This window comes from Hipposideros armiger, unplaced genomic scaffold (genome assembly GCF_001890085.2).
Source record: "Hipposideros armiger isolate ML-2016 unplaced genomic scaffold, ASM189008v1 scaffold_0, whole genome shotgun sequence".
Taxonomy (NCBI): Eukaryota; Metazoa; Chordata; class Mammalia; order Chiroptera; family Hipposideridae; genus Hipposideros; species Hipposideros armiger.
Genome location: NW_017731350.1, coordinates 1,979,909 through 2,003,562, shown reverse-complemented (window position 1 = coordinate 2,003,562; position 23,654 = coordinate 1,979,909). Strand labels below are relative to the sequence as shown.

Sequence of the window (23,654 nt, the reverse complement as noted above, 5' to 3'; positions counted from 1 at the left end):
TATTTAGGGCGGGACCCAGACAGACTTGATGACGCCTCTCTTTGACCAATCCCGTCGCTGCATGCAAACTCAAGCGCGAGCCACGTGCGCAAGCCTTCTGCAAACCCCAGGACTACGTAATCGCAGCTTGTCTTGCTCTTTGATGTACGGTAGCGTGGCAGAGTGCGTTCTTTTAATCCTCACAACCCTGAAGGAAAGCAGGGCAGTTGCTATTCTAGGACTTTTACTTTGACGGGATTGAACCCAAATAGGTTATATGACTTGCACGGAATCACAGGGCTAATAATGATAGCTAACAGTGAAGACTCAGTATGTGTCCACCAGGTGTACTGTGCAAAGTGTTGCACATGAATTATCTCATTTAATCTCAAAGCCACCTTTTGAAAGGATAGCATTATTAGTCTCACTGTACGTAAAACAGGAGACTCAGGATTAGAGGGGTCCTTAGCCCAAGATAACAGTCAGTTAAGGACTGAACTGGGATTCCATCCAGAGCTAGCGCATTTAAACACCCTTTATATCCCTTCTCAACTCCTAGTTCCCTATCTCCATGCCATGCTACCACACCCCTGTGACACTCCCATCCCAAGAAACGATGATGTATCCAGTCTGAGAGATGAGTGTTTTGGAACCAGTGGCCAGGAGGAGGTAAGGTAACCTACTTCCAAATTGGGTAATGGTGGATTAAAGACTGCTGCGTAGATCAGGATGCTTTCATGGTTCAGTGTGGGAGATGGGGGGCAAACCAGAGCTTGGCTCACCTGATAGGTTAAGGTTAAGTCTTGTGATACCTGGGGTTGGAACTTGGTTAAGTAGAAAAGATATTGACTTCTTGGTCTTTGTTTGGATTGGAGTCCCTTTCAGAATTACTGGTCTAATTTCCTGTAACATACCAGAGAAATCAAGATGCAGAAAAGGAGCATTACTCATAAGCCTCTTCTGGAAAGATCCAAAGTTGAGAAGACCTGTAATCCTTCAGAAAGCATAGCATATGCTGTCCAGATTCTAGGTTCTGAAGCCTTCTCCCCGCAGTACTGGTAAATGTCAACAGGTATTTCTCTCACTCGCACCAAATGCCCTTGGAACTTAGGAAAGAGACGAGGACAGCCCCTATTTTCACAGGGAACAAGTAGGTCCCAGAGCCCAAATTATAATTCTTTTGACAGGGGAGTTCCAACCCTTCAGCTTTATTTCCAGAATCCTCCTCTGGATCTAGTGACAAAGAGTGAATATAAAGTCATTTATGCTTTACAGTTATTATCGACTTGGGCCGAATGAATAGAGACAGACAGAGACAAAAGGGAAAGTGAGGGCTGGGAAGAATAGGCACAGGAACACACTGGAGAGGAGCGTGTGGCTCGAAGGGGCCCATTAGTGAGTGTAGTTGCTTTTTCGTTTGTCCCAAGACACCGTTCATTCAGTCCTTTTCTGAAAACTAGCTCAGGGTTGATGGAGGAGTCAGAGGAATAAATGGTGAGGAGCTGGACTGCCGATGTGGCCAGTGAAGATAAAAAGGTTACTGGCCCTCTCATGTGACGTAACCGTAGTTTCTACTGGCATGGGAAGAATTTATATCCTCTTTTTTCCTTCTCTCCCTTTTCACTCAACAAAACAAAAGGAACTGGGGCTGTAGTTTTCTACGCCCCTTTCTGGTCCCTCTCCACCCATTCCAGGCTGGAGAAGGAAAGCAAACACCTTAAAATGAGAGTCTGCTCCTGTCAAATTGATGGTGGTGTGAGGGGCCCTTGTGATCAGGGGAGAGAAGGTGGGGAAGTTTCTTCAGCATACTATATAGTATATTATACAGTCAGCTCCAGTTTGTCCAAGAATCTTTATTGGAAAAATGTCCAAGGAGTGAGATCACCAGCAGCTGGGGGTGCTGCCAGGTGACGGGGGAGCACCTGAGGCTCCATGGAAGACATTGGAGTAGTGCAGTGCAGCGTCTGTCTCTAAGCCCAGATTATTCCTTTTATTTGCTGGGGGAGGAGGAGTACCCACAGAAACACCTCTCTCTGAGACCCAGAGGCAAGATAAGGGGGCAGCTAGGGATGCTGAGAGTTGTGATGCAGGTGAAATGGGCCCCATTTGGGACCTAATGGGATTGGGTTTAACAAGTGATTGTCCCTTGGACCTGGGGAATGGAAGGACATATCCCACCTGATAGCCACTCCCTAGGTTCAGAGGCACAGACCCTAACAGACATACCTTCTGGCCCTGCTCACAGTGGAAAGAGGATGGGTACCAGGCCTGAGATTGTGGGAGTGTCATTATCTTCTGGGAGACTGTGGGATCCTTTAGTCTTGGGCAGATCATCATCTTAGGCTCTCCCTGACCCCATCCCCATCCCCATCCCCAGGTGGTTAGTGCATCTGTCTTCTGGTTCTGTTTCTTCACTCATACGTCAATGGTGTTGATGGATGGTGACTTTTTCTGTGAAAGAAAATGGCTTGAGTCTCTAATTTCAGGAAGGTAATAGCCTCCTCCGTCCCAAATTTCCCTTCTCCCCCTTTCCCTACCCCTTCTTGGCTTGCTCCCTTTCCCTGGCTGCTCTGAGAGACAGAATCACCCTTCCCTACCTCACTGGCCCCACATCACCTGTCTTGTCCCGGCTGGCCTTCCCTGAGGACTGTGTTCTGGCCCCTTCCCTTTCTCCTTCGGGTTGTTGTTGGAATCGTTGTCCTTGATGATATCATACTGACGGCAGAACAGCCCGATTACAGCTGAAACACAACAATACAATCTGAGCCTTGATCCCAACCTCCCCACTCACAGCCTTGAAGGGCGGTGAGATATCCACAGTTTCAAGAAAATCTGAGAAGAAAATCCTTGAATTCCTGGTGCCCATGCACCCTTTTAATCTTCCTCTCAGCGCTCCCTACAGCCTCCTCTCTCTCTCTTCAAATTTTTCTTGCTCACCCCTCTCAACTAAGCATCTTCCCACTCCATTTCTCCCACCCCCATTTCTCCCAACAACCTTCACCACCTCCCACCTTCATTGAGCCCCATTCCCTCAATCACTGGTCCCCTATCCAGCTGCTTACTCACCAGCCCACATGAGCAATACCACCACAATGATGACCACTTCCCCTGTCTGCAGCGGTCGCTCTCCATCCAGACCCTCCACTGTGATGTCACCTGAGAAGGAAGGAGACAGACTCCAGGTTGTGCAGAGTAGCTAGAGAGACAGTCAAGGATGGAGACGCTGGGGATTAGAGTCAGCGTAGACCCATCACAGGGTTGGCCCTGGTAGCCCCTTTCTGGGAAGCTGTTGGTGGACACGTGGTCAGAGGCCAAAAAGCAGGAGGGCTTCAGGTCAGGTACTCACTCAGTCAGGCTGAAGCTGCTGTGATCTGAGGTTGAGTAAAAGGAAGTTTAAAAGCCCTTCCCCCAAACGATTCATTACCAGCCTGTCTATAACCAGATCCCCTGCCAACCTCCTTTCCTTCCTTTCCTGGCAGTACAACAAATTCAATCATCCTTATATTCATCTAAGCTAGACTGTTGCTTGCTTTGAGGAAGTAAACAAGAGGCTCAAGTCCAAATAAAAAGCCAGAGAATGCAAAGCTTTAGGAGGTGGGGAATAGCTGAGACCCTCACCTGGGCTCGAGCTATTTGAAGGCAGCCGGTCAGAACCCTTGAGAGTTCGGAAGTGCACCCGGGGTCCTGGGGGGCTCTCTCCCCGAAGGCCAATGCTCCTGACCTGCACTGTGTAGTCGCTGTCTTCAGCCAGGCCCCAGAGGGCACAGGCCCGAGTGGTGGTGTTCACCTCCCGGATTACACGCTGTCCGGGGCCATTCTGTCGCTGCAGGGAGACAATGAGAGAGAGGAGGGCAGCCTCACCCCAGTCCCAGGCCACAGACTCAACCCAGGACTTTTGAACATCCAAGCGCTCCAAGGGAGTAGGATGAAAAGTGCAGCTTGAGCCAGGGAACATGAGCTTCCAGATTCTCCCATCGCTCAGAGGGAAGTTGGGGGAGCTGGGGAGGAGGGCAGGTTACTGAAGGAATGTTCAGAGATCCAAGGACACAATTTGGGGGAGAAGAAGGGTGATTCATACTTGCTGGGAAATGGAGTAGCCAATGACGATGTTGCCTTCTGGGACGTCCCAGGACACAGTGGCTGAGTTGGCTCTTAGGTGAGTGACTGTCACATTCACAGGAGATGGAGGCCGGTCTGTGAGTGCCAGTGTGTTAACCGGTTAACAGGTTCCACCCACAGACCAGCTCTGGTTAATCCCCACCCCGTCCCCCTTTATTCACCTGCTCGCACAAAGCCCAGGTCACAGCTGACCAGCAGGAGGACGGTGGGGCTTAGGTACGGGGAGAGGGGCATCAGCGAAGCCATGGTCCCCACCGAGTCCGCTAGGAGGCACTGGGGCATCCGCTAGACATCCAGGCGGGGCTCCTGGAGGTGGCAGGAGTTGGGGGCGGGGGTCGAGGACTGCCCAGAACGCACTGGTGGGCAGCAGCTCTCCCGGGCTCCCCACAGCCAACAGCAGCCCCAGAGCTCTCCCTTTCCCCACGCGGTCCGCGCCCCCGCATCACCCGGGCTCCCCCAGTGCTTGGCTCTGCCCTACCCACACCCACCTCCGCCGTTCCTCGCGGTCGGTCAGGCCTCGGGGGGCTGCTCGGTGCCCAGTGGGCGGCCCATCGCCCGACTTGGTGGTGATGCCCCTACCCCATCCTGGAGCGGGCCCGCCAAGGCGGGCAGCACGGGACCGAGCTGCAAGCAGAGGGCGGGCGGAGGCGTAGCGGGGGCGGGCTGCGGGGCTGTGGGGCCCCCAGAGCTCGGACCCGCGCGGTGTTTTCTGTTGGAGAGCGAGGGGCGGTGCCAGCGCGGCTGGCCGCTGGCCTGGATACCCGGTGCGGGAGGCAGTGCGGCTGCCTCCGCTGGTCCCTGCAACGGAATGTGACCGTCCCGGCGAACTAGCCGCCGTCTTCTGCAGAGCTGGCCCCGCTCGCTCCGCCGCAGCCTGGCCGGGACGTGCGGGGCCCGCCCCGCCCCGCTGGGGCTCCTGCCGCCGTCATCCCTCCTCCCGTCCCACCACCCGGTTCTCTCGGGGCTCCTCCCACGACCCTCCCATTGGCAGCCCCCCGGACCCTATCCCTTCAGATCCGGGCTCAATCCCATAAGCCCGCGGGGACGAGGGGAGAGGCACAGGCGCGAGGGTCTCGGGTACCTGGGAGGTAATGTCACTGGATGAAATTAGCCAAGTTAGGAGGAGGAATGCCATCTCCAGTGCGGGAGGGCACAGAATGATCGAGATAATAACTGTTTTAACAACCTCCTACTCTTAGACTGCGTCAGCTTTTAAGCCTCTTCCTCATTCAAATGTGATATTGATTCTCTTCACTCCTTCATTCTTTCATTTATTAAGCAAATATTTATTGAGCGTCTCCTATGTGTCTGGCATATTAAGAGCTGGAGATACAAAGATTAAGAGTCCTGGGTTTATAGGGGGGAAATTTTAAGAGCAACGACCTATGTGTCTTGTCTTTGCTCTGCGATTTACTGTGTGGCTTTGGGGGGAATTGGTTAATCTAAGTCTCAGGTGTCCCACCTGTAAATCAGAGCATCCAAACTGTCTCAGGGCTGTTGTGGCAATTAAATGAGACAATGTTTGGGAACGATGTTTGCAAATCTTACAACACTGTGTAAATGAGATTAATGTACGCCAATTTGTTAATTACTTCATTAATTCAATAAGCATTTATGAATCCTCACGTTATTGCATGCTTTGGTTGACCCTGAGACCTGAAGTCAGAATCTGGGTGTGAGTCCCAGTTCTGTCAGCTGTGATTTTTAGCAACAGACAACTTCTCTGAGCCTCAATTTCATCACCTGAAAAACGAGGGTGTTAGTATTGTCTTCTTAGTGTTAATGTACCCAATGAGATACTGTATGTGAAAAAGTGCATTGTTCAATGTAAATAAATGTTGGCTAATGTATTTAGGGCAGATACTTTGGTTTGTAATTTTCATTGCAGTATTTCTATTTCTGTGGCGCTTTCCAGTGCAGTGAGCAGCACCCCTGGGGCTCTAAAGCTTCTGTTGTCTTCCTTCTGAGAGGAGAGAATGAAATGGGGCGAGTGGGGCAGGGAGGACTGTGTGAATTGAGCATGTGATCAAGCCATTGTCCTGGGCCTCTGACCTCTGCTGAGCCTGAGGACGCTGATACCTGGCCTTCTGATGCATCCTGGCCCCAGAGCATTCTTGCCCAGGGATTCTCACTGCCCTGGGACTGGGCCTGAATACGGTCCTGCACTTCCAGGCTCCAGGCCATCCAGAGAAGAGGGCATTGTACCCAGAGGGCAAGAGTAATGAACCTCAGATCTTCCTCTTCAGGGGCAAAGGAGAGGCTGGGGAGTCTAGGTTTATGCAGAGAGGGACCCCAGGTGCTCTCCCGGGGTTACCAGATAACCAGGGGCCTAGAGATGGAGATTGTGTCCAGTTTGCTTTGGGCCCTACCATTCCTTACTGCCTTACACTTGGGTCATTTCACATAATTATGTTGCCAAACACCCTTGTAGGTATTCGAGCTTTTCAACCTTACAGAGTATCTATCATGGTGCCCAACCAATGGTAGGTGCTCTTTCAATGATAGTTTTCCCTTTGTTCCCTTCTCTCACAGCAGCCTGCCCTAATACACCATAGGCTTCTACTCCCCAACCAATGCCACTGACCTTGAGTCTGTCCTCTTAGGCCTGTGGTGGCCTCTAGGAAGGGGACAGAACATAGTGCCCTGCACAGGACTGAGGAACTGAAGGTCTCTGTTTTCCACTGCCATTCAATGAGAGACCTTTTGTCTGCTCCTTCTCATGGGGACATGAAATGCCCAACATCCAGTCAAAACCCATTCTCTCCCCTGGTTCTGGCCCTGACATCCCCACACAATAAGTTTGTACCCTAGATTCCTACTGGTGGCATTATCTCACCTATTCTGCTCTCCTGGGTGGTTGCTGGAAGAAGAGGGTGATCGTCATTGGCTTTTTGGTGGGACTCTGCGAGTGTGAAGATGGACTGGGTAGATCAATTTTACAGGGAGGAAGGGGGTGGAAATGGAATAGCATAAAAGATTAACAAGGTGGGTGCTAGAAAACAGAAAGAATTTGCACAAGGAATTTCGATTTTACTCTCACTAATTAGCATCCAGTTGAATGAATGTGGGAGGAGGGGAAAGGGATCCTATCTCAGAGTAACAATGTATCAATCCATTCAACAACCAAGATAGGTGGGCTAGTCCACCTATGCTGGCAGGTCAGTCCAGATGCTGCCTGCTTTTGTTAACAAAGTTTTATTGGAACACTGCCATTTGTGTTTACATATTGTCTATAGCCACTTTTATGCTACAATGCTAGGGTTGAGTGGTTGGACAGAGATTGTAGGAACCCACGCTTAAAATATTTACTCTCTGGCTCTTTACAGAAAGAACTGACCCCTGGACTAGTTCCTTGCTACTGAAAGTGTGGTCCTTGCACCAGCAATATCAGTATCACCTGGGATTTGTTAGAAATGCCCAATCTCAGGCTCCACCCCAGACCTACTGAGTCTGAATTTGCGTTTTAGTAAGATTCCCAGGTAATTTGTTTGAGAAGCACTGGACCAGATGACCCCAAGTTTCCTCTTAACTCTGTAGCATTCTAAGAATTCTCTTGAACAGAAACTAGATATCAGCAGTGCTAGATGTGGAAGGAGGCACACAAGGAGAACAAGACACTGACCTCGAGGAGCTTACAATTTAGTTCAGTAGTTTTCATGTTTTACCATGCAGAAGATTCCGTTGGGGGAGCTTGTTTAAAGTGGAGGTCCATGAGCTCTCCCCTTTAAAATTGGATCTAGTAGATCTTAACGGGGCCCGGGACTCTGCATTTCTAACAAGCATTCTGGGAGATTCTGATACATATGAGCCTTGGGCAATGCTAGAGTAATCCACCCACCACCATCATGCTCTTCTCTCTATCCCTACCCTCAGGCCCTTTTTGTGGCAGGCCAGATGGACTACTGCATGGATAACCCAGCTGCCTTCTTGCCAGTCCTGGTTGGTTTCAACCCAGTGAGCATGGCTTGGGGAGTCTTTGGTAATGAAAGGTGGTGACTCGCCAGACCCCTGAGGAAACCAGGAGGGAACCTGTCAAAATCTACAGTACAATCAAAAGGAGAGGGCAGGGTGAATATGGTTTTGTTCACCAAATCTCAGAATTTTAAAGTAAATATGGGGGTCCATAAGCTTCTGTGTTTTGTTGTTGTTGTTGGGGGTGGTTGGTTTATTTAATTATTCTCTCATTTCCGAAAGGATTGAAGGCAGTTTATAAAGGATACATAAAAAACGAGAAAGCATACATTTAAAACAAGTATTGAAGAGATAAGACAAACAAGGGCCAGGGTATAGAATGGGGTCAGGAAAATGCATACCACAAAAATCTGTATTTTCCTTTGAGGTGAGCCCCAAGCATCTTTTCAAAGAAGGAGTAATGGGTATTGAGTGGACTCCTCTCCTTTGCCCAGCTCCCGAATTTTAGTGCTCATTCTCCATCATTTCAGACATCCCTTTGGTCCCCTGTGGTTCTTCAAATCCCCACCCTGTTCCCCTTTTTTGAGAGCCCTGTGCCTCCAAATTACCTCCCTCTTATTCTCTGTCTAAATGGCCACTTTGGTCTCAGAGAAGGTCAGCATATTAAATCAATAGTGCTGGGTGTGGTGCTGTGGATTAGCTGCCTTGCGAGTGTTAAAAAAATAAAGTAGATTCTAGCCCCTTGTGTGGGAGCTCTGATGTAGTAAGGCCCTGAAGTATCTCTTTTTTGAAAGCATCCCTGGAGATTGTGATGCACAGCCAGTCTTAGGAAACTCTGCTAAATAAACCATTGGAGTGGGCCACCTGATGAAGCCGAGGGCTTCCTGTCACTGGAGGCATTCCAGCGGAGGCTTGTTGATTACTCAAGAGCCCCTTTGTGTATTTAGGGGTGGTCTTTGGGACACGGTTGACCTAGGTTCTTTCTGAGGTACTTCTTTCATTTTCAGCTCTATTCCAAGTTTATCGTGTAATTCATACAAAAGTGTAAATGAGTCTAAAATACTCTTAACCCTGATCCTTTTAATGGAGGCCTCTCCTTCACCAAAAAAATGTATCTGCTGCAGTGGATGCTAATTTCAGGCACCGTGACTAAGTGAAATAAAGGCTTTCAAACAGTGTAGGCGTGGAGATCTTCCAGTTGTTCCTTAAATCAGTGGCTCCGAAACTTGGCTGATCTTCAGAGTCGTCTGGGAAGCATTTTAAAAATACAGAGTTTTGGGCTCTGCTCCAGAAATACTGAAGCTGACTCTTAGCGGGGGTGGTGCCCAGAAATGGATAGGTTTTAACAAACAAAACACCCCAGGTGATTTTGGTGTGCAGCCAAATTTGGGAATCTCGGTTTTAAACCACACAATAAACACTGTCTTTGCTCTCTGCTCAGGTCTTCTCTGTCTTAGGTCTCTAGGAAATTTCAGAAGTAGTTTGAGGACAAATGATAGGAAAACACAATGGGTATGCAATACGTGAAACTTGTTTGCCCTAGAAGTAATACAAATAAAAACTTTATATATATAAAAATAGTTCAAGAAGGGATGGGAACTTTGCAGGGATGGAATGATAAGGGGAGGTTAGGGAGGCCATGTACAGAGGTAACTCTTTGAGGTCCTGACACAAAGGGTGATGCACAAATTATCCCCTGGCAAAGCTAGTAGAGGTCAACTACAGAAGATCTCCATTGTTTGAGTTCCATGGTTGCACCTAGGCAGGTAACAAGCCTGTTGCTCTCTTACCTCATTAGCACATTGGGTTTTTTGTTCCTGGTTAATTTATTTACAGAATGTTTGTCAACTGTTAGGTGCTACCATGCAGCTTCGTTACTTCCAGTAGAAACTGTTATCCCTGTCTCAGGTAGTGAGGGGTTCACTATTTGGGGAAATTTCCTGATTTCCATGAATGGGAAGGGCTTCTGATGGACCCTAAGACTGAAAATAAGGTGGCAACTTTGACTTTCAGATGATAGGCATTCCACTCAGAGGCCAACAGAGTGTGTAGCTAGTGTGGCCGGGGCAGTGGGACATGTGAAAGGACCAGGATACAATAAAGATATGGTCTCAGGCTGGAACTTTAAACTTGAGTGTTGGCTTTGCTCTGGGATTAAACTGCTGAATGTTTTATTAACCCTTGTCCCTGCAGTTCAGGGATGCAGGTCTCCTATGAGCTTTAAAGCACATCTCTCCAGAAAGTTGTTGACCTCTGACATTAATCCTAACGTGACCTTTGATCCTGACTCCCATCCGAGGCCCTTCCTTTAGATCCTCACAGACAATCCCCCACCTCTGTCTTTCTCTGGCCCCAGAAATTACCCCAACTGAAGACTGGAGTTCAACATTCCAACAAAGCAGAGCAGATGCAGAAACTACAAGGAAAACGGGAAGTGTTTGTGCTCAATCCTACTATTGGGGTAGGCTCTCCCCTCACCCCTACCCCCTGCCCCCACCTGGAGCTTGTTTGCCACTTCCTGCGGGCCTCTGATTTTAGGTTCTGTTATACCTTGTCTAAATCCCTGCTATTGTGTGTCATCTAAAATGTTGTAAATCAAATCCTATTTTCTCATTTCCCTTTTTCACCTTAAAATGTTTTATTTCCGTCCTGACCCTGGTCTCTTAAATCAGTAATCATAAAACACCTAAATGGTCTAGGGCGGTTTCTGTTTAAAGAAGATCTGTGCATTTGTGTGTAGAAAGTATTAAATGGAATGGTGAATTGCTTTATGTCTCGTTTCTATGTTTAAATTTCAAATATGGACTTTAAGAAAACACAGGATGCAGTTTCATTCTTCGGCCTTTCTGATCCTCTCCAAAATTGGGGTGGGCCTTCTAAGCCTCCAGTGCTCCTGTTCCCTTTTTCTCTGGATTGTGGATGCATCTCACTAGTGTCCTCTGCTCTTCCTTTGACTTTACCAGGGCCTTAGTCGAATCCCTGCCCGTTATCCTCTGTGCCAGTAATGGGCACATCTGTGACTTCCTCCTTCATCTTCCTTTTGTGAGCTAGGAAGGCAGGAATTCCATTTTACACACAAGTTCCAGATCTTTCATCTCCCAGATGCCCATCTCTCCTCCTGTCTGCAATTGTTTACTTTTAATTTCCTTTCCTCAGACACTGCTTTTATCATTCTTTTTGCTGTGATCTCTGTTTGGTGTGTCGTGTTACATATCTGTACCATTAGAACATCCAAAGAACGTGAAATGTAACATTTGGATGGACAAACTGCTATTAAAAAATGGGGAATGGGGTGGAGAGAAAGATAAAGGGGGAGGAGGGGCTCTCTGAAAAAACCCTCATCCCCAGCTCGTAGGAGACCCAGTCACTGTGGCTTCCCCCTCAGAGTCCTGAATGTACCATAAAAATGGCCAGAGGTAGTCCTTTGCCTCACTCTTCCCCTTCTCTCAGCTAAGCCCTCAACCTAGCACTCCTCCTCACAGCACACAGGGCCACCAGTATTACCAAATGCATGCCCAGTGGTCACTAACCAGAATGCATGTCCAGTGGTCACTAACTGGTGAACTCCAAGATCCTCCTTCCTCTCGCAGTTCCTCTGGGTGTCATAAGCTCCTCAGCCCAAGAGCCTCAGTAGCTCCTCTCGGTTGAAGGGTGGAAGCACCACCAAGATCCTGCTGGAGCCCCTGTTTCTGGCAGCCCACAAGACTGTGGAGTGGGGCATTGCAGCATCTTAGAGGTAGGAAGGATCTGGACAAGAGAGAGATCAGAGTCAGGAGGCAAAGGGTGGGATGGCATAAGTGGGGGAATGGCCAGTCCAAATTCAGAGACTGGTCTGGTGGCAGCAAGACCGATGCCCTGCCCACGCCTCCCCAGGGAAGGAGCTAGCAGGGGGATGCTGCTATTCCTTCCACGCAGTCACAGTCTGGATTGCTTCCAATGGACCCTGGATTCCTCTGTGCCCACCTGGGACATCCAAAGCTAGCCTAGCTTCTGAGAATCTTTGGTCTGGGATGGTCCCGGTCATGCAGGGTAGAGCTCGTCTTGAGGTGGGCCTACTCCCTTACCAGGGTCTCTAGCTAGCTGCTGGATGGCTCACTGACCGACCTCCCTACCAGCTCTCTGATCCCATCCTCCTCCCAGCGGTCTCCTGATGCCCTTTCCTCTTTTGGCTGTTTGGTATTCTGCTCACTGAAGCCCTTTCTGCCCCTCCTGAACGCAGACTGGCTCTACTCACTACACCTGCACCAAGGACCAGCAGAACTTAGTTTTAAGAGAATTAATTGTGCCTTCCCTGCGGAGGCTTTCTGAGTGGGCACAGGCCCATGCTGGGAGCTGGTGTCCTTTCTCTTAGATGCCTTCTGGAAATACCTGTGAACATTTGAGAGAGTTCATGACCTGTAGTCAAAGCCCCAAGATTGAAGCCCTGATGAAGCAAACCAGCACCAGGTATGTGGAAGTGTGTTTGGAGGGGGAAAGTGCTGGATGGGGAATGTCCTGAGAGCAGGGGAGACTATATGAGACATGTTAACATGGTGAGGGGAATGTCTGCAGGTTAGAGGGTTATGGTAGGCTTTTTGTTAGTGTATTCCTGTGTTGCTCCATGCACACCTTTCTTTGATCTCTGGCCTTTTTTCACTGTGATCTCTCCTCTCATGTCCTGACCTCCTTTGAGATCTCACATCTTCAAAGTCTTCTCCAGTTAAACCCACATCATCTAATTCCCGCCTTCATGTTATATATCAATGGTATATATCTATGTTGTAGGTTCCATTGTACAGTCGTAATACCTAATACATCTATAGGACTTCGCACTTTACCAAATATTTCATATATATTATCTCAGTTCTCGTAACAATCACCTAAGGAATGTATGTTCAGTGTCCCCATTTCCCAGATGAGGAAGCTGAAACTAAAAGATTGAGGGATTGTAATCATGGCCAGACAGCTAAGACAGGGGTCAGGACTTGAACCCAGGTCTGTTAATTTCACCATACAGCATAAACTTCAACCATATCCGTGAGCTGAGCCAGATTCTTTTATTCCTTCATCCAACAAATATTTTTTACACACCTATCACATACCAGATGCTATTCCAGGGGTAGGGGATAGAGTAGGGATCTTTTTTTTTTTAAAATACTGTATTTTTTTTTAAATTGTAATTATAATAGCAACACATTTGTATGATAAAAACTTTAGAAAATACAGAAATCAAAAGAAGGAAAAAATCATCCATAATCTACCTTTTTTCAAAAAACCACTCTTAGACAAATTTTGGAAAATGTTCCTCTAGACTTCTTTATGCATATGCAAATATATTTATACAAGAATAGGACCATACTTCACATGCTGGTTTTTTTGTTTTGTTTTGTTTTGTTTTGTTTTGTTTTGTTTTGTTTTTAGCTGAGCCATCCTGCTACCTGTTGGCAGGTCAGTGGCAGCTCAGCTTGGCCCGGGCATGGGCATCGATCCACTGTTGCTCAGAGCTCGCACTCTTTTTTTTTTTTTTAAAGATTTTTATTGGGGAATTGGGGGGATGGGAACAGCGCTGGGGAATTGGGGGAAGGGGAACAGATAAGTTGCTGTCGTTTTTGTTCTTCAGTCTAGTTGTGGAGGATGTTGCTTCACTGGCCCAAGTTGGCACCATCATTGCGCTCTTCCTGGGTGAGACAGATCAGTCGCTGGCTTCTGGACGGCCACTCACAGCGGCTGCTGGCTGCTCACGCTGGCTGCTGGCTACACACGGCAGCCCATGGCAGCCCACTGCAGCAGGGGTGCAGCCTACACCGTTGCCAGGGACTCATGGCAGCCCAGCTCCAGATTGAGCTGTTGTTCAGCATCTTAGCTGTAGAGGGCAGTGTCACTGGCCCTCATATGTGGGATCCGCCTCACATGTGGGATCCGAACCAGGGCCCTCTGGCCTCCCAAGCCAGTTCTTAACATCGCGCCACTTGGCTGGCCCCAGAGCTCGCACTCTTGAGTGAGCTCTTAACCAACTGAGCCACTCGGCTGGCCTTCACATGCTGTTTTTAACTTGCTTCTCTTCATTAAAAATTATGAGCACCTTTGTGTGCTAATATTTCTACATCATCATTTATAATGTCAATGTATTATTTCACTATATTGGATGTACCATCATTTGTTTACTCTAACCCCAATTGTCAGGTATTGTAGATAATTTCAGTATTATGGCTTTTATTAAAATGTGCACTGAGCATCCTTATACACACATTTGACTATTTCATTAGGATAAATCCTGGGATAAACTTTCAAATGTGGAATCACTAGGTCAAAGGATGTGTACAATTTTAAGGCTTTTTTTGTTGTTGTTTTTTTGTTTATTTAAATTTTATTTTATAATTTCCATTTTATGAATTAATAATTTTCAAGTTTTAGTTTTGTTTTAAAATTATTTTGTTTTATTGCTTTTTAAATATATTTTAATTAACGTTATAAATTTTATGCTTCTATTTTAACACCTGATCTTAAAACATAGCAGTCACCCATGGATAACATCTGGATAAAAGGAACTGCCACTGTTCCCTTGCTAATAATTCCATCTATGTATGACATAAATGCATAACAAATTGATACTATAATAATATATAATTAAGGCAGTATATAATAATATAATGTAATATATTAATATAATAATTTTATATTCTAACTTGTAATTTAGTTTATTTATAACTAAGTAAAGTGTACTTTTATTAATTTCTATCGAGTTTATTTTTTATTTATTTTATTTACTAGTATTTTAATTTTTTATTTATATAAACTTATTATATTTATTATTGTGACTTACATTTATTCCTTACTTTTTTATTTACCTGTAATTATCAAACTATGTATTCATAACTAATTCAAAATATTTTTGTTTTTATATAAATGGTTTATTGATATAAATGTTTTATTTTATATAATGAAATGTGTAATTCATATATATACTTTATTTACAAATAATGATTTGATTATGTAAATTTTTTATTTTTAATGAATTTTTGTGTAATACATTTAGTAAATTTGTCTATTTTACAATAATGTATTAAATAATAATATGTAAACATAATTATTTTATATATTTTAGTTTCTATTTTTTAATTTTTATTTTTCTTCTACTTTATAATATCTTAATAAAATCATATAATACTACATTTTAAATTTCTTAAGATTTTAATATATTCTATTTATTTTTAATTAATTTAACATAGTAGTTATTCCATGCATTTTGTTAATTATATCTTTATTATTTATGATTATTTAACTTCTATTATATTATTATTTTATTTATTCATTTATTATTGTATAAATTTATTTTTAATTAATTAACTATATTAACGTTATTTTTAAACATTTAACTTATAAAATTTAAATAACAATTATGTAATATTTATTTTTGTTTAGTTTCAGTTAATTAAATGCACTTCATTTTTAAATTAAAATAATTTTATTTGCATATTATTTTTAATACATTTATAATAAAGTAATTATATAATGTTTATAATTAATTCTTAATATAATATAATGTCATAAAACTATAAATATGAAATTTATACCATTTTAAAGAGAAAATATTTTTCTCTATAGTTTCTTATTTTTAAATTTTCAGTAAAATTAAAATTTTAATGTTGTTTACTTTAAAAAGGTCTTTATTTTTATTTTTTAATTTCAATTTTTAAATATTTTTATTTATTTAATTTTACTAAAAAATTTAAGCATGATATCCATTTTTATTTTTTGTTTTTTCATTTATTTTAAATTTAAGTATAAAAATATTAACAATATTTAAAATTTTAAATTAGTTTCATTTTTATAATTTTTCTATTTAAAACATTTATTTTAAAATATTTAATTTTAATTACTTTTGTATTAAACTTTTAAAACTGAAATACTTTATTATTTTATTTTGCTATTTTTATTAATTAAATGTGGTTATTTTATTATTAAAATTGTAATTAAGCTTAATTTTTGAGATTATATTACTTTTCAACCTAAAACATTTAATGAAATATATTTACTCAATATTTTATTTTAATTTAATATTATTTTAAATTTTTACTCATTAATTTTGTGTTCCTTTTTTAAAACTTAAAATATTTTAATTTTAATTTAATTAAATTAAAATTTTAATTTTGTTATGAGATTAAGCTTTTTGTCATTAAAATTTAAAATTTCCAGTTTTAAGTATTATTTATATTAATTTTAAGTTTTTTAAAGTTGTTACATTTCAAATTTTTTAAAATTCTATTTTATTTTACTATATGTCTAATCTATTTGGTTTAACTTTTATTTATTCATGCTGTTTTATGAAATTTGGTCATTAAAAATTAATAAGTGAAGTATAAAATGAAAAATAATGAAATAAAAGATATAATAAATAAAAATTAAAAATAAATAATTTAAAAATTAAAAAACGAAACAATTAAAAATATATAAAATAAAATTCACAAATTAAATATTTTGAGAAAATATTTGTAAAATAAATATCTTATAAATATACACTCAAAATAATATTAAAAATTTACATTAAAAATAAAGTAAACTAGGCTTGAAAAAACCCCAGCTTGCAAAATCACCTAAGCCCTCTAAGGAAAACTAAATCTAGCCTATCTCATCAACATTATCATAACTTAGGTTATTTCTTGAAAAGCCTCTGATAATCTTTCAGAGTGTTCCTAAAATGTTAAAGGATAATCATTTATAAGAAAACAATACTGTCTGGAGCTCTCCATTGTAACTACCAATCATTACAAGGTTAAATAACTTCCTTGAATTTTCACTTGATTAGCCATCCTGGAACTTCTTGCCTTTGAGCTTCATACTAGACTTGGCTTTGAAGTATTCCGGTTCAAGGACAGTTTGTTTCTTCCTCAATGAAGTATTCAGATCCAGTAAAACTCCCGTATTTTCTTTTAACAGAGGAGTGGACGGTGCTGTCATGAAGAAACCACCGACTGGGTATAAATGTGTTGTGACAGAAAAAGCAGGGTCTAATGCCACTAAGGGAACTGCAAAAGGGTATAAGGAGCCGCTAGCTGCCAATCAGGGTACTGTCAAAGGTCGGTCAGGTAATAGCTCTGCTAGGACCGAGACACAGATGACACAGCAAGGCTTTTTGATACATATGGTCAAATTGACCTCCAAAGAGGTTTATAAACAAAGTGTGAAATTGCTTCTTCCCCAACACCCTAAAATACTGGGTAGCATTGTTTTTTTAATCTTTGCTACTCAGCAAAGCAAAAAAAGGAAGACCAAACGAAAGGCAGTTCAGTGTTGTATTGATTTACATTTCTTTAATTACTATGGAGATTGGCTACTTAAAGCTACATATTAGCCATTGATTTTTTTTCCTTTATTGTACTGCTTTTTCATATCTTTGAGGAACATTCACCCATGCTTTTGGGGGTATTTCTTTTTTTCTTACTAATTTGCGAAAGGGAGTATATATAACAAGAACAGTAGCCTTTTTTTTTTCTGTTTTGCATTTCTCCCAGTTGATGATTTTTTATTTCTATGTTTTTGATATAGAGACATTTTATATTTTACGTAATTAAATCTATCAGTTATTTTTTGTGGCTTTTGTCTTTTGCCCAAGTCTGGTTTTTATCTTTCTAAATATATTGAAAATATTTGACATAAGGAAGCTTCCATCAGGCTGGTCAATCTTTAGTTGTAGAAATATTTTTAATGTAACCCCCCCATACTTTTATTATGAAAAATTTCAAACCTACAGAAAAATGGCAAGAATTGGACAATGAATACTCATATGCTTTCTCTAGATTCACCAATCATTAACTTTTTGCCTCATCTGCTTCATCTCTCTTTTCCCACTGAATCATTTGAAAAATAATTGGCGATCTTATGACACTTGACACAAATTACTGTGTCCCCTAAGAACAAGGGCATTTGCCTACATAACTACAATATAATTATCACACTTAAGAAAATGACAATGCAATACAATTATCTAATACACAGACTATTCAAATTTCCCCAATTATCCCTGTATTGTTTTCATTTTCTAGATCCAGGATCCAATCAAGGACAATACATTGCATTTAGTTATCAGGACTCTTTAGTTTCCTTTCATCTAGATGAGTTCCTCAGCCATTTTTTATGTCTTTCGCGGCATTGATAGGTAAGAAGTCTAGACCAATTGTTATCCAGAATGTACCTCACTTTGGATTTGCCTGATTCTTTCTTCATTATATTCAGGTTACATTTTTTTGGCAGGAGCACTGTATAGAGGAGGTCATGCCTTTATCAGTGTACCACATCAGGAGGTGCCGGATATCAATTTGTCCCTTTATTGGTTTGATCATTAGGTCAAGATGGTGTCTGTTAGATTTCTTCATATCCTAGTCCTCAACAGTCCTTCACATAATGGTTTTAGCATCCACTGATGATTCTTGGTTGACTTGGTTATTACTTGGTGGTTTTAAAATGGTGATTTTTCTGTTTTTATGCTTCTGTCTACATTTATTGGTTGGCATTCTCCTGTAAAGAAAATCTTTCTCTTCCCTTCCTGCCCCACATACGTTTGTTTAGTATTGGTATGGATTCATGCATTTTTATTGTTGTTAAATGTGTTCTAATCCGTTGCTGTAGTTATTCATTTTGATGCTCAAAATGAAAGCTCATTCAAGCTGGCCCCTGTGTCCTTGTGACATATCCACATTAGTATTTGAACATTCTCTGCTGTATTTCTTTTTGAAAAACAAAACCCTTTTTTCTCTTATGCGAAAGGTAGCATACTGAATTGAAATGTGCTGTGATTGTAAAATGCATACTGAATTTCATAGACATAGTATAAAAATATTGTAAAATATTTCACTAAGAATTTTTAATACTGTTTACATGTTGAAATGACATTTTGGATATATTGGGTTAAATAAAATGATTAAAATTTATTTTACCTGTTTCTTTTCATAATGACCTATGTGGCTCATATTATATTTCTGATGGATAGTGCTGAGCTAGACAGAGGGGAGGGTGTTACAAAATAGAAGCAGTATTTGCAGATGAACAATTTTGACAGCAGTATAAAGGATGGATATGATTAGGAAGGAAACCAGAGGGAATGAGTTCAGTTTAAGATTACCAACCTATGGGGTTAATGAGACATGGCCAAAAATGTGACCAACTTGCCATTAATTCCCTAGTTGAACCCAGCCAGTCAAGGCCCAGCACCAACCCCTCCACCCCAGTTTTTCTTTACACCTGGGAATCCCCAGGTGTAAGTTTGGGATTGCCTATAGCAGCGGTTCTCAACCTTCCTAATGCCGCGACCCCTTAATAAAGTTCCTCATGTTGTGGTGACCCCCCAACCATAAAATTATTTTCATTGCTACTCTATAACTGTAATTTTGCTACTGTTATGAATCGTAATGTAAGTATCTTTTTGTTTTCCGATGGTCTTAGGCGACCCGTGAAAGGATCGTTTGACCCCCAAAGGGGTCGCGACCCACAGGTTGAGAACCGCTGGCCTATATTGACGAATTCTGTACAGCCTTTAGCCTTTGGTCTCTTAGACTCCCCCTGTCCTGCTTCTTTCTCCTTCCTTGACCCCATTCTCAGCTCCCCTGGCCTTCTGGCTCAACACTGACCTTACCACCTCTTCCACAGCGGTTCTCTGGACAGCCCAAGGCTCGATGCATGGAGAAGCTCCTCCAGGTGATCCACTTCCCTCAGCCACTGTCAGATGACATTTGGGCTGCTCCCATCTCCTTCCATATCCAGGTTGCACATGAGAAGGAACAGGTGTCCTGCCGACTGTTAGTCATTCAGCAAACACTAACTACTTTCAATGTGTCAGGAACTTTGCTTGGCACTGAGTTTACAAAGCTCAGTGACATTCTGCCAAAGAGCTCTCTGTTCCTGGGGGAGACATGATGGTGACAAGTAGTCACAAAGGTATGAAAAGGGGCCTACAGGGGTGCAGAAAAAGGGGTCTTCAGTCATGCCTAAGAAGAGAGTCAGGAAAGAGAGTGAGAAGGGATCTTTGAACTGGGTCTTAATGGATGAATAGGAGTTTTCAGCGTCAGAGTGAAGGTTTCTCTCTGCTCTTGACCCATTTCATTATAACTTGTGATCTTGATAACTCCCTTCTATTCCTGCATCCCACCTGGTGGCTTCTGATTTCCACACTGAATGCTGTAGCTCTTCCAGGGTCCTTCCCCCGATGACTTTATGTTTTCAGGCTCCAGTTCTCCCTACCTCTTCCCCACAGGTGGTCCCTGTAGCCTTGCTGAGCCTCTTATTCTGGTGTGCCATCCCTGAGGCCCAGGCACACCAGGCTGCTGCTCCCGCTGTGAGGCTGTCAGGAACGCCCTCATTGGGCCAGTCAGAAGCACATGCGGACCCCCTGGAGACTCTAGAGCCTGCCCTTCAGGGAGCTGGTACTTCTGAGCAGTGAAGCCCAGTCCAGCCCAGGGGGTTTGTTGGGCCAGAAGCACGTGTGGTGGGAGGAGAGGCCCAGTCTCCAGGGGCACCAGCAGCCCAGGGTGGAGAGAAGGAGTCTCTACTTTGGGGAAGTTCATGTTCTTGACCCAGTGGTCTCCACTTTCACTGGCATATTCTGATTTCAGAAATAAAAAAAACTAAATGTCTTCTTTTGGCAAGTTAACTTTCCAAATCTGGTAGATCAGAGTCAATAGGTCAGATATGGGACAAGGTGGGTGGCATGGGTTGTTCCCAACATCAGGTTTGTTTCTTTATTTCTTCCCCCCCACCCCCCATTTCATGGCCACTAGCTCGAACCTCTTCCAGCATCTCTATATCCCATCTCCAACATGTAGGTGCTTGTAGGTGTGCACACACATGCAACACGCTCTACTTCTATACAGAATCACACAAACAAGGAGAAGTAGGAACTTAGATAATTCAGGGGAAGAGGGAAGAAGTTGTGACCCCAACATAGGACACCTAGAAAAAGACAGTCCCCATTAGGCATGACAGGATCCTTACCATTGGAATGAATGCTATATCCGCACATTAGACCAGAGTTGCATCCCTTGCCCAGTGTTTGTAAGGGAGACATGAGGAACTCTGGGGGTGCTGAACACTCTTTGGTGGTGGGACCCAATAAACACTAGAAACCCCAGTCTGTACATTTTAGACCTCAGCAGTCACCTGTTTTACAAATCAAAGTCACCCTTGCTCATCTCTGACTTATGCCAGCTCTTCAGTTCCTATGACGTAGTGTTACTCTGATAGTAGAGAACTGGCTCCCCCTTGTGCCTGAGAAATACCCAGCTAATAGACACCCAGGAACCCTTCGCACAAAAGCTCTCTGAAGCTCACTTGAACCTTTAGGCAGGAGGGTGACTACTAAGTAGCCAAACAGATTTTGGTTTTATGAGGATAATCAACCTTTCAAAGGCCCTCTATATATCTGTGGGCCTCCAGTCTCTATCTGACTTCTCTTTTCTTGTTCTACATCTATATTTACATTGCTACCTTAGATGTTTAACCAGTCATTCCCTCAACCACCACTTCCATAGTGCCGTCTGAGTGTCATCCCTTTGGTTTTAATTCTCCACAAACACCTCTTCCTAATTCTACAACTTGAGTTGGGTAAAGTCAGGAAAGAATCCTGCAAAGGCTCTCTTCTCCTCTTTACCCACAACTCTCTCCCATGGGTAAATTCCTCTCTCATCTTGGCATCATGAGCAGGGTCAAGACAGAGATGAGACCCAGCTCTCCAGGGCTGGAGAGGGCGAAGCACCCCTTGAGCCTACTGATGAGGCTAACATGTAGAGTAGCCCCATTCCCACATGTAGAATGATATGATACAGGGTCAGATTTACCCAAAGCTGGATGCAGGAGGACTCTGGAAGCCCAGAGTTTTTTGTTTGGTTGGTTTGTTTTACTTGCCAATTACTTGGATGATACAAAGACATCAAGTGAAGTCAATACTTATACAGTTGCATATGCTATTCAGGTGTCATGAACAAGGTGGAGTACTGCTCACCTTGGGGACTTTAGAAGCTGACTGCACTCTGGCACTGTGGAGGAGACAAAGATGACTAAGATCTGATCCCTATACCCCTTAGGAGCTCACAAGCACATATGAATGATTCCAATACAAGACAGAGAGTTGAAGTGGATTGGAACAGTAGGCTAGGTACAGAGAGCTGCCAGAACTGTTTTGGGAGATTACAGGGCAGACCAAGAATCAAGGAAAATGTTGGAAGAAAGGAGGTGGGGGTGGGGTTGGGGGGACATCCAAAGAAAACCTGAGAATGTTTGGTGGCTTGCACTGGTGTATGGATCCAATAATCAAAGAGTCAGGTCATTGTCCATGGTATCTGAGCTCCAGGCAGAACTAAAGGAGTACAAATATTTTTTTTCTTTTTAAGATTTTATTGGGGAATTGGGGGAGGGGAACAGCATTGGGGAATCGGGGGAGGGGAACAGACAAGTTGCTGTCCTTTTGTTCTTCAGTCTAGTTGTGGAGGATGGCGCTTCACTGGCCCACATTGGTATTATTATCGTGCTCTTCCCGGGTGAGGCAGATCGGTTGCCAGCCACTGGACGGCTGTTCACGGCAGCTCTTGGCAGCTCATGCTGGCTGCGGCCGCTGGCTGCCAGCCACTCACGGTAGCTTACAGCAGCCCACTACAGCTCCACTGCAGCCTACCCCGTCGCCGGCAATTCACGGCAGCCCAGCTCCAGGTCGAGTTGTGGTTCACCATCTTAGCTATAGAGGGTGCATCGTAACTGGCCTTCATGTGGGATCCGAACTGGGGCCCTGCTGCTCAGAGCTGGTAACTCTTAACCCAAACCAACTCTTAACCAACGCGCCAATCGGCCAGACCAGGAGTGCAAAGATTTTTTAAGAACAATCCAGAGACAAATGGTAGGGTGAAAACTTCTGCCATTATTTGGAGAAAGCAAACATCTGAGGGCAAAAACAGCTAGAGAGTAATCTATTATCAACACAAGGCAGTAATTATTATTATTATTATTATTATTATTATTATTATTTATTTATTTATTTTTTTAGCTGAGCCATCCTGCCACCTGTTGGTAGCTCAGCGGCAGCTCAGCTCAGGTTGGGAATAGAACTGTTGTTGCTCAGAGCTCAAACTCTTGAGCGAGCTCTTAACCAACTGAGCCACTCAGCCGGCCCAAGGCAGTAATTATTTTGAAATGACTAATGAGTCTATCCCAGAAAACTTGGTTGGATTGTGGAAGTTGAAAGAAGCCAGTTTTCACTACACCTATGTGCTGGATCAAAAGTAAGAGATGAAGCGGCAGAAGACATTTGGATATAGCATATACTTCAGGCTTGATATATAAAAAATGGAACCCATGACTTCTCTACCAAATCAGCTATTCTTTTCATAACTACGGTGGTCATGTATATTAGACAGGCTGGGGCCAGGTTACATGGGACAGTCAGGTTGAAGGAGGATGTTGGGACCAGGTAAGAGATGGAGGGGCCCCAACTTGGCTCCAGGGATAGGCCCTACAAGCACAGTAAAATGTCTAAGATCTGATCTAAATTCAGGTACGGTTTGGATAGTTGGGTCAAGTCCTATGGCTAAGAGCACAGGCACTGCATGTAGGCGATGTGAAATGCTTCCATCCTACAAAAGAGAACAATTGGGCCTACCTGTAAATTAGTGGCTAGGGTGCTATGA

At 43.3% G+C, this 23,654-nt stretch overlaps 2 protein-coding genes across 2 annotated transcripts; one reads left to right on the top strand and one right to left on the bottom strand.

Annotated features, from left to right (window-relative positions):
- The first annotated feature begins 88 nt into the window (after window positions 1-88).
- On the top strand, window positions 89-18,801 carry LOC109378091 (uncharacterized). Its single transcript, XM_019634814.1, has 5 exons — window positions 89-162; window positions 539-648; window positions 10,367-10,471; window positions 12,362-12,456; window positions 16,927-18,801. Exons 2-5 carry the CDS (start codon window positions 556-558, stop codon window positions 17,339-17,341), a joined length of 708 nt encoding a protein of 235 aa, XP_019490359.1. The 5' UTR covers window positions 89-162; window positions 539-555; the 3' UTR covers window positions 17,342-18,801.
- FNDC4 (fibronectin type III domain containing 4) lies at window positions 1,813-5,020 on the bottom strand. Its single transcript, XM_019635239.1, has 7 exons — window positions 4,587-5,020; window positions 4,260-4,404; window positions 4,058-4,173; window positions 3,598-3,802; window positions 3,046-3,135; window positions 2,596-2,720; window positions 1,813-2,430 (listed from the first exon to the last, which is right to left on the bottom strand). Exons 2-7 carry the CDS (start codon window positions 4,378-4,380, stop codon window positions 2,395-2,397), a joined length of 693 nt encoding a protein of 230 aa, XP_019490784.1. The 5' UTR covers window positions 4,381-4,404; window positions 4,587-5,020; the 3' UTR covers window positions 1,813-2,394.
- Window positions 18,802-23,654: the final 4,853 nt, after the last annotated feature.

Coding starts and splice junctions, on each gene's coding strand:
- LOC109378091 (XM_019634814.1), top strand. CDS start 556: ATGCTACCACACCCCTGTGACACTCCCATCCCAAGAAACGATGATGTA. Junction 649..10,366: donor GAACCAGTGGCCAGGAGGAG/GTAAGGTAACCT, acceptor CTCTGGCCCCAG/AAATTACCCCAACTGAAGAC. Junction 12,457..16,926: donor ATGAAGCAAACCAGCACCAG/GTATGTGGAAGT, acceptor TTCTTTTAACAG/AGGAGTGGACGGTGCTGTCA.
- FNDC4 (XM_019635239.1), bottom strand. CDS start 4,380: ATGCCCCAGTGCCTCCTAGCGGACTCGGTGGGGACCATGGCTTCGCTG. Junction 3,136..3,597: donor TTCAAATAGCTCGAGCCCAG/GTGAGGGTCTCA, acceptor CTTCCTTCTCAG/GTGACATCACAGTGGAGGGT. Junction 2,721..3,045: donor GGTATTGCTCATGTGGGCTG/GTGAGTAAGCAG, acceptor GTTGTGTTTCAG/CTGTAATCGGGCTGTTCTGC.